The sequence below is a fragment of the Labrus bergylta genome, chromosome 11 (genome assembly GCF_963930695.1).
Source record: "Labrus bergylta chromosome 11, fLabBer1.1, whole genome shotgun sequence".
NCBI lineage: Eukaryota > Metazoa > Chordata > Actinopteri > Labriformes > Labridae > Labrus > Labrus bergylta.
The window spans coordinates 20,721,470-20,736,616 of record NC_089205.1 but is presented as its reverse complement, the minus strand read 5'-3'; the positions used below and the strand labels follow the sequence as shown (position 1 = coordinate 20,736,616).

The 15,147-nt window shown below is 38.8% G+C and overlaps 2 protein-coding genes across 3 annotated transcripts in view; both read right to left on the bottom strand.

Moving 5' to 3' along the window:
* Positions 1 to 376: 376 nt before the first annotated feature.
* Positions 377 to 3,215, bottom strand: il12a (interleukin 12a). Of its 2 annotated transcripts, XM_065960420.1 has the most exons (6): positions 2,199 to 3,215; positions 1,963 to 2,052; positions 1,640 to 1,681; positions 1,236 to 1,379; positions 1,042 to 1,080; positions 377 to 849 (listed from the first exon to the last, which is right to left on the bottom strand). In XM_065960420.1, exons 2-6 carry the CDS (start codon positions 2,017 to 2,019, stop codon positions 709 to 711), a joined length of 423 nt encoding a protein of 140 aa, XP_065816492.1. In that variant the 5' UTR covers positions 2,020 to 2,052; positions 2,199 to 3,215; the 3' UTR covers positions 377 to 708. The 2 variants fall into 2 exon arrangements, with proteins under 2 accessions (XP_065816492.1, XP_065816491.1); XM_065960419.1 differs by having other exon boundaries at positions 1,963 to 3,215.
* A 1,355-nt stretch (positions 3,216 to 4,570) lies between these two features.
* The window catches only part of schip1 (schwannomin interacting protein 1), a 209,892-nt gene continuing 199,315 nt past the window's right edge, over positions 4,571 to 15,147 (bottom strand). The window contains exons 11-15 of the mRNA XM_020636152.3: positions 14,212 to 14,329; positions 13,435 to 13,632; positions 6,960 to 7,083; positions 6,217 to 6,310; positions 4,571 to 5,517 (exon numbers count right to left, since the gene is read on the bottom strand). Coding sequence (XP_020491808.2) covers positions 5,466 to 5,517; positions 6,217 to 6,310; positions 6,960 to 7,083; positions 13,435 to 13,632; positions 14,212 to 14,329 — 586 coding nt within the window. The 3' untranslated portion in view covers positions 4,571 to 5,465. The remainder of the gene's footprint in view (positions 5,518 to 6,216; positions 6,311 to 6,959; positions 7,084 to 13,434; positions 13,633 to 14,211; positions 14,330 to 15,147) is intronic.

Genomic DNA, 15,147 nt, shown 5'->3' with positions numbered 1-15,147 from the left:
TGAATGGGTGGGTGTGACATGCAGTGTAAAAGTGCTTTGAGTAGTCGGACGACTTGAAAAGCGCTATATAAGCTCAAGTCCATTTACCATTTAGAGCAGACAGCAGAAACTGACTTGTTTTGTTTTTTTCCCAGGAAAAGTTTTCAATTAGTAATACACTTGACTTTTAAAAGTGGGCAGTAAGAGTTTTTTTTTTGGGGGGGGGGGGGGTCAAGGAACTACTAAATGAGATATACCACTTTGTCCACAAGGGAGCGCGAAAAAATTGACACTAACTGAAAGTTTCTCACAGGAGCTTCAAGTCAACACTTGAATTGACATTTGTAACCAGTTTTACTAAATTACTTGAAATTTTGCACAAAAAAACCCACCAAAATTGCGATCATAAATACTTTATTTCGACAATATAAAACATCACATGCCACCAAATAAATTAATAAATAAATAGATGTAATAAATAGAGATCAAATAAATAGATACATTCTCCCAAATATTGGAATACATTCATGAATCTAGAGAGACCAACATGGCCTCCACTGCTAAACTTAGCAATACTTTGTCACACACTGACAGTTGTTCAGCATGCGCAGTGTAAAGAACGACTCTTAACAGAAGCGTAAATGTAGTGAAAAGAGAATTAAATTAAAGGAGAAGAGTTATTGTAAAAATGTTTGGTGTGATGATGATGATGAGGGAGATGAAGGTTGTTTACTTCCTATGGTCTCCTGAGGCGATGTAGCCCAACGCTCGGTTGATGGTGATGGTTCGGACATAGAAGCCTCTCATCATCTTGCACATCTCCTGCCTGTTACTGAAGGTGTTCTCTCCCCACAGCTGGGCCACGTCCTCCTAAGAGACAACGCAGAAGGGGAAAAAAAACAAACATGAATACAAAAAAAATAAAATCACCAGAAAGTTTCACCGAAAATGCACCCTAACTTTCCTTAGTGTCTTAAAAGAGATAGATTTGATATCAGCTTTCCCCAAAGAAAGATGAGGAGTAAAGGCAACAAACAAAAAAATGAAAGATTAGAAAAATACCTCGGAGGAGTCCTCTTCATCCGGCATCAGGGAGCAGTTCTGTATAAACCAAGGAAGATTTCATCAGGCAACTTTCAAAATGTTGTTTCCCTGGAGGATCGACTTCACCATTTCTGCCTTTAGATTGTGATTTTTTTAATATATATATATATATATATATATATATCCCTCCCACACATGCATACTAAACACACCTTCCTCAGGCTCTGTATTATTCCCAGAGTTGGGCTCAGAAGTGCAACTTCTTCCTCAGGACTTCTGAGCGGGGAGCTGAGGTAAGACTTAATAGCAGCAGCATAGTGAGCCAAGTCCTTCATGATGTTACTCAGACATTCGCTCTGTAAAGACAAACAGGAGAAATTACCCATCAGCCATCTCTCTGTTTAAGAAAGGAAAATGTGAAGAATAAGTCATTCAAAAGGTGTGCATTGTAAAATGTTCTTACTCGGATATTTAGAGAGCAGATTTACAAAAAATGTGAAACTTTTTTTCAATAAAATACATATTGGATTTATAGTTTGTAATCGTATTATACATCATAGCATACTAACTCAACATCCCAAAAACATTTAAGAGGACAAAAACGACGGATTCATACCTCACTGAAGGTTGAATTTCTTTGCATCATGCAGCCTTGGTTCTGTGAAGGGAAAAAAAACAACATTTAGAACAAGATAAATATTTGTAGGGAACTCGTTTATTTGACTGATCAAGTCAAAAGCCGTAATGTATCTTAGGACTAAACACTGGATTTATTAAATATGTTCCAAGTTGACGGCAGTTTTAACTGATCTTTTGTTTAACAGTTGTGTAAAATCTAATGCGAAAATGTGCACTAAGGAAAACAAAAAAGATTCCGGTTTAAACAGTATGCTCATCTTAATTCATCATGTGTATCACTGATTAATCAACATGTGTTACCTGAGACAGGTTAGGTGCACAGGCCAGCACTGTGTCAGTTTTGCTCCTCACCACCATCTTATCGGAGTGGATGCCATAACACAAAACATCCTGCATCACAAACACACACACACACACACACACACACACACACACACACACACACACACACACACAAAAAGAGCATTAATTATTAACAGAAAAGAAGGAAACTAACAGAAAGTAAAGGAACTTTTCAGCTGTCTAAGTATACTCACAGTGTTGAGGAGATCTGTAACATTGAGCAGGAGGTTCTTGAAGAGCGATGAACAGTCTCTGCACTTCTCTGTGCTCAGCGCGCGCACTGGAAGACCTGAGGACGTGCGCGTGCCCAGGGTGAGCAGCAGCAGCACCCAGCTGGAGAAGTCTGCATGCAGAGAGAATAGCAACAAACATCAACCAAAGCGACTTTGGGCTGCATAACACAGTGAAAACATCGCATATATGAACGTGTGTTTAGGGTTATATGACTTACAGATGTTAAAGATTGCCATCTTTCTGATCAGATCGCAGTGCCGGAGTCTGTTGAATGAGTGATGTAGCCCTCTTATCTGTTGGATTTATATATTGCCCTTTTTTTCTCTGGGGATTCCCTGTAACGCCTGCAGGGAAGTCAAGTTATGTGTTCATATCCGTAGAGAGAGAACAGTAAGAACAGGGCCAAGTCAGTGTGATTTATGTAGACTGTCATAAAGATCCTCTTGCGTTTTCCCGCGGAAGTAAATAACTTAACTCTTCAAATTAGGAATCAATGCAGGTTTAAAGGAAGTTGAACCAACTTGATATATCTTCATAGCATGACATCATATTGCCCTTTCAGTCATGTATATGAATTTGTCCTGTGGAGTCATTCATGAGAAAATGATTGGAAACTGAATAAGAATGAAATGAAAAGCTTCATGGGGGCTGTACAGCAAATTAAAGGGCAGGTAAATCCAGGCTGAGCTGCATCAAGGGTCAGTAATGTAGCTGACTCATACATGCTGTTTCATGCACGAGATGATTGTTGTTCGGTGCAGCACTCTAGCCTTACTCTAAATGTGACACATTGCATGTATGTATTGTATGTCCAAGGCTCTGGTGAAGTCACAGCAGAGGAGGGTTCGCACACGGGCGGCCGGTTGAACTTGCACAGGTGAAAGCATTAAATTGTTCTAACTCCAATTCCAGGGGAAAATATGCTTGTAGCTGATAAAAAAAACCAACTAACAAACAGAGGCAAAATTGAACTAAACAGCAGTTTTAAAGCATTCAAAACTAGATTACTTGAACTGCTACGTAGTGAATGCAGCTGATTACAGCGGATGATGATGAAAAAAAAAGTATGTTATGATACAGACCTGTCAAAGAATAAGTCTGCATATGAATTGATTTTTATCTTTACTCCTTATTATAACTATAATGCATTGCCTTTTTTATATTTTGATGAACTCTTTCCACTTATGGTATTCTAACCTTTCCACCTATGATAGTCTAAGTGCAGCATTAATGCTATATATATTTTTTTTAAACCAATCTTTGCATTTATTGCCTTTATTGTATCTTATTTAGTATAAATTACACATTTGTGGACTTCACCATGTGCTGATCTTGATAAATCTGTGTACACATTTATTTTGACTCTTAGAATATGAAATAAATACCCTTTTTGATACATTTCTTTACAATTCTTATGGCTGTTCATGTTGATTTCAAACTATTTTGGGATCGATACGTGATAGTAAAATGAATGTTCAGCTTGATAATGAACTTTCAGATTCAATTTCTTAATCAATGTAATAAAAAGCCGCAGACTCTTTAAAATCAAAGTTGTGAAAATACTTAAAGGTCAACAAGAACTAGAAACAGGTTGTGAGACTGTCTTTGTAGTTTTAATTCCTGGGTAAAATTAGATTAAAGGTACTGTGAATTATTTTTAAAAAGCTCAAATAATACTTAAAGCATGACCTCATTCTCTCTTGTCCTCTTTCAGTCACAGTTTGTTGGATCTTTGTTTTGTTGAAGGCACATTTTGAAAGACAGTGTATTCTCTGAAACTTCAGTGGTTAGTGAGTGTTACAGAGGAGTTTCCTGTCCTTTCTCCGGCTCTGCTGCTGAGTGAAACTCATCTTCCCTCTTCAAAAACAAAATATGGTCAAGGAGAGAAGATGACCGCGCAAAGGGGAGGGGGAACTTCCTCAGAGACATATTTCTCATTTCTAAAAAGAAAAATGCCGTGCTGTTAATTCCTCAACCTGACTGTAATTCAGAATCATTCAGGACAAGCTCGTTTCTGGACCCACTAGTGAAAATTCCTCAGCACACCTGCTGTCATATTTCATGTGAAAGAAATATGCAAATAACTGTGACTTTAAGGGGTTGCCCAAATCAGTACAGTGTCCCTTTATGAGCTTCAAACCAATCCCGCTGAGAGTGAGGGCCATTTGTCATGATGAGGCAAGATCGAAACAGAAGGAGTTGAGTCATGCAACGTGTAGTGCACTGATGTGTTGGTGGGGTGTTCATCAGAAAGAGGAAGCCTGTGTGACAGAGGGAATTCAATCAACAGACAATAAACCTAAATACAAAAAAAAAGTACAACAAAGCAACATATATGAAACAAAGTTTATTCTTTATTTTACATATCTGTACATAAACATTTCTTCCCTCAAATAAAGTTTCTGATTACAATAGGATGAAAACAATATTAACACACTTATTCATTTAAAATGACTCGTGTCAGAGAATCAACATTCACAAAATGTTGAAGAGCAATTAGAGTGAACGTATTACCAAAAGCTACGACTCCACTACAAGGCAGGCATGTTTCCTTTTACACTCTTTTAGCACCTTCAAATAAACATCTCTCAGTTGAAAACTACCATTTGTGCAGAATAAAAACAGGTCGACTTTGAAATACTTGAAAATTACCGTCCAACTTAAAATGGTCTGAAGAAGTTAGTTTCCACCGTTTTTCTTTTTTTTCAATACAATGTTTCTTTTTTTTCTCATGACTGACTTTCTACTAAATTTTTCACTATTATTTTATTTTTTCCCACATTTTTTATTTTTTTTTGCATTTGACAGTTATAATTTAGTGGCGAATGTAGAAAGTTAAAAAGAAACAATCGCAAAGCAAGGCCGATCACTGCACAGGAAGCTGGGGACAGAATCCATGACGACACACAATCAGTTTCCTCTTCTCCCAGGGAGCAGGCAGTGCTCCTTCGTCCTTGGTGCTGGGAGAAAACCACAGAAGCAAATGAAAGAGGGGCGGCCTCCTCCTCCTCCTGTGCTGCTGCCACAATAGGAGTCAGTGGGTTTGACGGGAAGGTAGACATGGGGAGACGCCGGGGACGCAGCGAGGAGCAGAGCACTCAGGACAAGCGGGCAGGATTTGGATGGAAACAGGGCAGGGGTGGAATGAGCCAGAGGGGGAAAAGTCTGGTTTGGAGCGGGAGCTTCAGCTTGGCACAGGGGAGCAGGGTGGAGCAGGGACCGGCATCTTATTTTGAGAGGGTCCTCTCTGCCATGTGTTTCTGCTGGCTCTCAGCATGCCTGGAGAAGATAAAAGGAGCATATAGTCAATTATAGGAATAAAGGATAGGTTTTTATATGTTTCTTTATTATAACACATCTCTACAATGGGACTGAACCAAATGTGTTTTACTCCCACAAAAACGTGGTGTATGTTCAGCAAAAAAAAGTTCAAAATGAAATATCTCTTATAGCGCAATTAACTTTCATTGGCTCCTGTAAACAAACATAGTGAGCCCACTGTGTACTAGTAGACATTTTCCTTTATTACCATGTACAAAGAACCTCTAGGCTACTTTCTCTCCAAATACGACCCCTTGATTTACTGAACCTCCTCAGAAAATAGACACCGATATATGCACTATTTATTACTGTTTAAAGGGAAACTATCCTTATACTAATCAAAGTGTGGGTACAGGTCTCGGCGATTAATATGACCAGAGGAAAACCTTATATTTAGACTTTTGAGGCCCCAATGCTGCTACTTTAAGTCCACAAATCGCCTCAGTTGATATCACTTCAGTCAGCACCAGTTTGGGCTTCTTCTGAATCGAAAAAATTCATCTTGGGAATTTGTTTCTTAGAACGCATGACAAGACCACCCAAACCCTCCTCTAATCACCTTTAATTCTGGCATGAACATACACACTGACACATTCATAGACATCTAGTTACACACATAAGCCACCCCTCTAATAAAGTGCTTCAGTGCATTATCACCTGGTGAGGTCCTCTATGTCGACCAGCATGGCATCCTGCTCCATGTGTAGTTCATCCCGAATCAGAAGCAACTGTACGAGCTCCTCATTCAGACCTGCAGAGGTGGATTATAGAAGAAATCATATAAATACAGAAGTATTGCTGTGACACGGCAGACATTTGTCCACATTGAATTTACAACAGGGAACTACTTTTAACACCACAAAGACCGCAGTGTTCTTTTATATATTTAGATGTCAGACCAAATAAAGCTTGGTATGTTATCGCATTAAATCTCCCACCATTGCTTCATAATGTAATCTCATGAAGACATTTAAAGAAACCTGTTTCTGCGGTTGTTTTTCTTGTCACATGTTTTGGCCATTTAGCAGACAATATGATTCACTTCAATTTGAGTTCTTTAGGGGAGTTTTGGACTTTTAGTCTGTTTTGTAAGTCCATGACTTTGGACTCAAGGGGATTTTTGGAGCTATTGTATGTAAGAGTAGAGATTATTCATCCCTGAAAACCAGGGTCAAAGATCTAAACAGTGCAGTGACAGTAAACAGTCAGGGGAAGCTGTTAACTTCTTTGAACTGACTAACATATATAAAATCACTTTCACATTCACTGAGAAGGGGTCAGGTCAGTGTGCACGTTTTTCCCCATTCGCTGTCTTGCTCATTTCTGCTAATGAAAGTAGAGGTCAGTGATGCGTGTGTGTGTGTGGCTTTAAGTGCTGTATATATGCGTGGTCAACTCACTCTCAATCTGGGAATGAAGGTCATTGACTATAACCTGCAGCTGCCCCAGTGTCATGTCTCTCAGGTCTGTGGGCTTCAGGCTTCTTTTCATTAGACACTCGCTGATGTGAGGCATGTGTGGAAGCTGTGGAAAAAACACAGAGACACAGAAACATGTAAAAAAGCATCACATTTCCTTTAGCCGGAGGACAAAAAAATCTCATAGGAAGGTTAAAAACCAGGTTTACGACAGGTTTATAATTCCCTAAGAGACAATTGTGTCTAACTATTGAAATCTTGCCCCCCTGCCAAAAAAAATATGTATAAAATTGTGATGTACCTATTTAAATCTAACAAAGTACCAAATAACTGATCAGCATTTAAATCAGAATTAATTTAATAATGTTAAACGTGTTCTGAAAAAAACAATCACAGAACATTATCAGCAAAACTTGTGATAATCAATCAAGCTCCCGTGAAGAACTTTTGGTTTGTGCTGATACAGTTCCCCCCGTGGACAGAGCCGCATATCTTTTCTCTTTGGGCAAAATATATAAACATCTATTCTATCTATCCACAGAGGGAAATTCAGCTGATAGGGTTGCCTACTGCTACCCTCCCGCCAAGCTTGAACATCTGTTTGTGTTGGTGCTCGGAGGTATCATCTGAGTTCTTTAAGGCACAGTATTTTTATCATTGCAATTGTTTTTTTGTTTTTTTTTAATTTTTCATGTATTTGTATATTTTTGTATTTGTTATTATTATCGTTGTCCTGAAGTCTATCCTTTTTTAACCTTAGTGTTTAGAGATACACCACTGGACCACTGAGAGGATGGAGGCACCAGGAGGGGCTAGAAAGCATATTCAAAACAAAGGGAAAGAAGAAAACTAGAATAACTGAGGAATGATAAAATAAAAAAGAACAAAAAAAAAAAAAAGGGTAATGGACTATATCAATTGTGTTCCAGTGTAGTGTGTTGTTGGGTTATGTATTGATGACAGTAGTATAAATAGTGCAGATCATGTTGTAGTAATAATAATGTAATTTGTCTGGATTGTTTGCTAGTGTATCATTTTAATTCTCATTATCTTGCTTTCTTCATCCCCCTCAACATACCACTAATATAATAATAATAATGACAGTACAAAATAAATAAATGAATAAATAAATAATAATAATAAAAAGAAATATATATATATATATATATATATAAAGCAAGAGAGAGAGAAACAAATAATAATAATATTGAATAATGATAAATAATAGAGATAATATCAATATTGGAAGCAATTGTTACAGGAGTGTACTGTAGTAATTATGATAATAATAGTAAAAAGAAAAAAAAACAGCAAAGGTTTGTTGGCACGGGGTGATAGCAGTAGTAATTATAATTATAAGAGAAACAGAAAATACATAAATAATGAATAAAACAAGGCAACCAAAGAAAAAAAGACAATCATCTGGATTGGAGAAAGAGAAAGAGAAAATAAATAAATAAAAGAAAAAGAAATGCATGAAAAATGAGAGTGGCTGTGATGAGAATTCATGATGATGAATATGATATGAATATAAGGGGGGGGGAGAGGAAATAAATCAATAAATAGGTCATAATAAAATGGTGGCTAAAGACAATAATAATAATAATAGTAACAAAAAAAGATTATTTGATGGTAAGAGGAAAATAAATTCGTAAATAAGTTGTGATGTTATAGTCAATGACAGCGGCAAAGGAAAGAAAAGAAAGAATAAAGGCTGTGTGTCTTTGTGTATGTGTCTTTATGTGTGTGTATTTGTGTAAGTGTGTGTGTGTGTCTTTATGTGTGTGTATTTGTGTAAGTGTGTGTGTGTCTTTATGTGTGTGTGTGTATGTATTACACACACACACACACTAAGACACACGGCTAAGAGTTGTATAGGCTTTTTTTTGTTTGGAATAAGCCACAGTTCAAAGATTTATGGGTAAAGATTTACAAAGATTATTAATAGTGAAAAGAAATGCTAGTTGAAGATTTAATATGGTCACATTTCCCAACTGCACGAATAACTGCTTTTAAATTGATGCTTTTTATTTTGTTGATCACGCTGTTAAAAAAAAGTATTTCTTCTCATAATGAAATAAGGGAAACATTATTCTTTATTTGAGGTTTTCACTGCTTTGGTCACAAACTATGATTTACCTAAAACATAAACAGTAGGTGAGTTTAATATCGACAGTAAATTCAAACTTTCCAGCATATGCCAGTACTGCCTACACGTTAATGTCCACCACCGACTGGAGTAACATGATTCACTTGAAAATGTATCATCAATCAATTCAATCAATTTTTATTTGTATAGTGTCAACTCATAACAAGTGTTATCTCGAGTCATGTCAAACCTTTAATCTATTCTTCCTATGTCATGGGAACTTCTTAAATTCCCTTGTCTTTGTTATTCGGCAGAAAATTCCACAAACCTTGAGTAGTGAAAGAATCTATTATGTAAAGAGGAGCAATGCTGGAGAGAAATTACACACGATTTCCCTATGAGTAAAAATGAAAGGCTGACAAAGGCGTCAAGGAAGTTTTGAAGTTGCATTTGTGTCAAACATTGAGCAAAAGTTGTCCCAAAAAAGTCCTTCTGATTTTTATGAGTATCCCTTAACTAGCTGTGATGAGTAAATTTGGATTTCTCCAATGCTTCTGCTGGCTTTGGGTATGTGTGTTCATGTGACGCAGCAGTTTCTTCATGCGCTCAGAGTGTAACCACACCATGTGACTAAATGACAAGCAACATTCCCAATCCCATCAAAACCTGCATCTACATTCTTTCTGTCTCCCTCCTGCACCCATTTTTCTCTCCATCCCTCAAACAGTAGGTGAGAAAATGCTCTGCACACTTTCTCTTTCTCTCGCTGCATGAGCCACACTCTAAGCATTTGCGTGTGTCGGTGTCTTGCTGGCACCTCTTGCTACTTTATCACTCCTTCTTTTACTTTCACATTGGCTCTGCTGCAGCTCCACTGTGTCAGTTTCGGTTTCAGGCGAGGCGGTGCCTTCAGAGTGACATAGAGAGACATAGAGTGATGTCAAAGGCAGCGTGAGTGGGTGGCGGGAAAGGTTTGTACATCGGTGTTGGTCTGCTGACCGCAGTGTAAGTTTCTGTGGCAGATTGATCATGCTTCTCTCCCTTTCTCTCTCTCTCTGTGCTAATATTACTGTCAGATTGTTCAATAGAAACAAATAAACCTCCAGCCATGACTCAAAATCACACTTCAACTATGACAGAAAGAAGTGAGGTTTTACTTTAGAATCTAAATTTCTCCTTTTTTTTTTCTCTCTGACTTTTTTTTCGCTTTCCCTCAGTGCTTCTGTTTTTACAGATTTGAGGGGAAAAAAACACACTCCCTGTACACACACACAGACATTTGGATGCAGGCTTACAGGCTCAATTCCCATTCTGTGTCTTTGACAGGCGGGCGGGACAAAACAGTTTAGCTGGAGCAGCACTGTAACAGTTAGAGTTATTTTCTTATGGACCTTATTATTCTAATGCTTCTTACTTATCAGACAAACTTCCAAATGTGTTCACTTCATTCAATTTTTAAATTAATCATGCACAATCTTTCTTTGAATTGTAATTGTTAAAAGAGAAGGTGTAGAAGCTTGTTCTTTGAACAGCAAATCAAACCTTTATGGATGATTTTAGATAAACCATAAAACAATTTACTCTTAGGTTGCGTTTTTTTGTAATATTTTAATTGTAGTTATTTCAAATTTGTTTTCTCAAGATAAAGAAAAGCATTTTTTCTTAATAACAAAAGTCTTCTTTTATCCATTGAGCTTAAAGGTTAGACCAGTAACATCTGAAAAACCCATACCTGGACCAGCACAAAAATAGGGACGGCAGAAAATAAAGGAGGCTAAGGCATTTGACCTCAATGCAATAACTTGTTAATAAACGTATTTCGGTCAGCTCCAAAAGGTGAATGGATCCAGGCCGAGGATGCCAATGTTAGCCAGGAGGCTAGCGGTATCGCTTCTGATCTAATTCAACACCACACTTTCGATGCCTTGATCGATAACGGGCATTTCTTCATGAGCCATTTTCAACTCAAATCAGTTGCTACTGTTGTCAAGATGTCATCCATGCATACTTGCTCGGCACTCGTGATAATAAGAGGACATATCCAAATGCTTTGTTTTGTTTCTGTATGTGAAGCTCATCATAGGATAGACACCATGAAAACTGTTACTAGCACGTCTGTCCTTGCAACTTATTAAGTGCATGTAACTTCTAGCAGCTGAATAGATCTCTGGTGTTGTGGACATTGCGGTCGGCTGTAGCCTTAAACACATCTTAATATTCAGCGCGTGTTGGTCCGGATGTGACAGTGATGTCTTCTGACTGCTGAGCACTGCTACATCCCTAAACACTGAAGTCAATGCTTTCCGGCATATGAATTATAGATGGACCCGGCCGAGTTGCCCTTCTCTCCTCTGAATAAGTAAAGTGGCTCCTGCCTGTGAGTCTGCGCAGAAATGTAGTGTGTGTGTGTGTGTGTGTGTGTGTGTGTGTGTGTGTGTGTGTGTGTGTGTGTGTTAAAGTCTCACAGCGTGGGTGTGTGAATGTGACAGTGTGCGTGCTCCTGAGGAGGCAGTGAGGTGGATAAAAACAGATGAAATAATAATGAGCGGGGTCGTCATCAGCTTCCTTCCTCTAAATGAGGGCAGAGAAAGAGAAAATATACGCGGGGGGGGGAGGGGGGGGGGGGCCTTCCTGTGAGGCTAAAAAGAAAGCATGTATATGACATGTTTATCTCATTCTCACTCGCATTTTACTTAAACACAGCCCACACATGTATTCTCCCATACTTTGACTAATGGACCAATCACTTATACCTTATCTATTAATATACTGAACTTCAATCTCATTCTCCTTTTATGGTGAAACTGTGACTCTCTGACTTGTTTCCATTAGACACAAGTTAGATTACTACAGCGTCAGAAACATTTCTAAAGAAAATGATGTTTTAAGTGCGTTAACAAGCACTTCAACAAAAGGATGTGTTTGAAGCTTTCAGTTTGGCTTTCAAGCTGTCATCAGGTGCTCGTAGAGGTGTTGGAAAACAACAAGGTGTGCCAGCTGAATGCTTAGTTGCACAAACAAAGATTATTACGATATAAGAGACCTACACTCTTTGATAAAAATATGTGGATATGTATGACACTAGGAATTGACCAGCGAGAAGAAGCCCTTGAAATTAACAATAATACTTAAAACCATCTGTCTTTTAAAAAAAATATATTGTTGGGCTATTTTTTGTCTTTAATTGATATGATAGCTGAAGAGAGACAGGAAATGCAGTGAGGAAAGAGTGGGGGGACGACATGCAGCAAAGGACTGAGGTCTGATTCAATGCCATGGCCGTAGCCCTTGCACATGGGACGCACGACATAACCGCTAGGCGATCTGCGCTTTTTAGGGGAAACACTACGTTTACATGTACAGGACAAGGTTAGCAAAGAGGAAAGAGATATGGCTTTTTCCACAGTGGGAACAATATCAACAAAAAAAAAAAAAAAGTTCCTCACGGGAGCTTGACTGATAATCACAAGATTTGTTGATAATGTTAGGCTATCCCGACCCCCCCCTGAAAACCATCTCTGAGTCTATTTCTGGTCACTTTGATGGGCAGGTGGGAATAAAACAGCAGTCTCAAGCAGACAAGGAGCAGTATATAGCATTCATTTGGAGTTGTATATCTGGCTACTGCGCCAGTGTAAGTCTAAAAGTGATATTCCTCGACCCAAACTGTGGGGGAAAAAAATATGGCTGCTTAATGTTCCACTTTCCAAACAATCTTGTTGCTTACTTTGTACATCCGCCAATCGGTGTTGGGTTTTCTCTTAGCATTCTTTTCTTTATTTGAAGGAAACAGTTTCCTGTCTGCCAAAACAACACTTGCGTTAAGAGCTCAAAGTGTGGAAGCTAAAACTGAAAAGTTATGTGCCTTAACAACGAGTCGAACAAATTAGCTAAGAACGCATAGCAACGGTCTGCTGTTCCTCTATGAAATCCTTTCAAAATAATGAAAAACATTTCCAAACGTATTAAGTCAGCAGTCGTGTAACAGGCCGGATAATGTATAGTGAGTGGGTTGTTATCACAGGAGACCCCCTTCAGGGTGAGACAAGACTCCTCACTTCACGTTGGAGTCAAACGTACCCTGATAGAGTTCCATAACAACCTGCTCACTATACATGATCACTTACGGTGTGACCATTTTTTTTTCTAAAGCAGGAAAAGCAAAAGCTTAAAAAAGCGAATGTGCTTTGGCCTTTTTGGAGTAACTCAGCTCTTATATGTGAGGTGAATAGGTCTGTTGTTTCCACTGTAGCATTGTAGATTTGCATTTACATTTTATCAAAGGCAATTGGGAGTAGAAAGGTTGTCCGTATTGATGTAAACCGTCAGGGTTAAATGCAGTATAATCTGTTTAATTCTTGAACTAACCAGGTCTGCCACTGGAGACTTCTTTCGATTCTGTTTCTCCACCTCCACCTGCATCTTGGCCATGGGCTTGGCCATAGCCAGAGCCAGCTTGGCCTCCGCCTGCAGCTTCTTCTGTCGACTCAGGAAGTCCATATCCTCCAGAGACTCCGAGTCGTCCTCAGTGGTGTCCCTGTCCGAGTAAGACGAACTCTGCTTGGACTGCAGGGAAGAAGAGGGAGAATAAGACAAGTGTGGCCAGAAGGGATACAATATGAGGAAGAGTGTGAGGAGAATATCAAATGAGGGAGCAAAGAATGTATAGTGTAGGTAAGAGAAAGGAAGGAGAGATAAGACAGGCTAGGTCAGAGGATTAATTTATTCTTGACATTTTCATGAGTAGATTTTGCACACTGACAGGGAGTGGAGCAGGGATGAACATGTAAAGAGGCGATCATTCTCTCTTTGTGTTAAATGTATCTCAGCCTGACGGAAGGTTAATGTAGCAACTCAACCATGACCACGGCGGGTTTTTTTTTCTTCCAATTCAACATCTTGTGTTCTGCGTATGAATTGATTAGCAGGCCTGACTAAACCTCTAGCCATGTGTCTGATTCATACTGAAAATGTTCCCCATTTCACTGCTTTCATTCTCAATTTTCACTTTCAAATCAGATCTTTACTCTTTCAAACTTTCATACCATCCATCCTATATCTCATGATCAAAATGTTGTCCTTTTCTTTTATTCTTGAATACTTAGGAAAAGGCTGTAATAAATCTGTGTGGGCTTCATTGCTCACCATGGGAGACAAAGGTGTGTCCAAACTGGTCTCTGTCTTGCTGTCGTCTGCATCACTGTCCTTGTCGCTGCCGCTGTCATTGACAAAACAGATCTGTAGGTTCATCCCACTCTGCAGCCTGCAGGGAGAGACAGAGATGGAGATAGATTCAAATCAGGGGAGACGTGTCAATATTAGCATAAAGGCAGATAAGAGTCAAGTCGGTTCAATGTTGGCTCATTCTGCTGTAATTGACTCGGACCAGCGCCAAAGCAGAGACCGAATGTACAGAGCACTGCTGTTAATACTAATGAACAGTGGTGAGTTCAACAAGGAAATGTGTTCAGTAAAGGATTCAGGATGCTGAACTACGTGTTAGAGATGCAACAAGTGCAAAAAAAAACAAAGAAAAATGGAAAGTAGATCCAAACAAATAGCTGATCTCATCGCCAGAGCACAGTCCCAGCTGAGGATTAAATGAAGGAGGGCTTGTGTTTTTAATTTTCTCCCCTCTCGTCTTCAACATGGATCGATCCAGGAAGCCTCAGGTGAGTCTGATCCAATCTGCCCCGAGACCTGAGTGTGGGTGTTTGTCCTTGCCATGGAAGAAAAGAATACCACTAGGTGTAGATACAACCCGCTTTGGATCAATAACCTGCTTATTAAATGCAGTAATTACACAGCAAGCTGATTGGATTCACAGCATAGATCCAATCAGTCCTGATTAAATATAGGACCTGAGCGGTCGATAGTTTTCCTTTTGGGAGAGGCCGAATCAGAGACCTCGCTATATGTTCAATTCAGTATCAGAGCGGCAGTGTAGTGCTTCTACTTTGCACAGCCTGAAAGATTTTTCTGCCAATTTAAGCTTTATACAAATACATGAGCGTTATTATTGGTTATTATGTGCACTGAAGTACCACAATTTCAAAGAAAAAGTATGTATGTGTTTTTTTA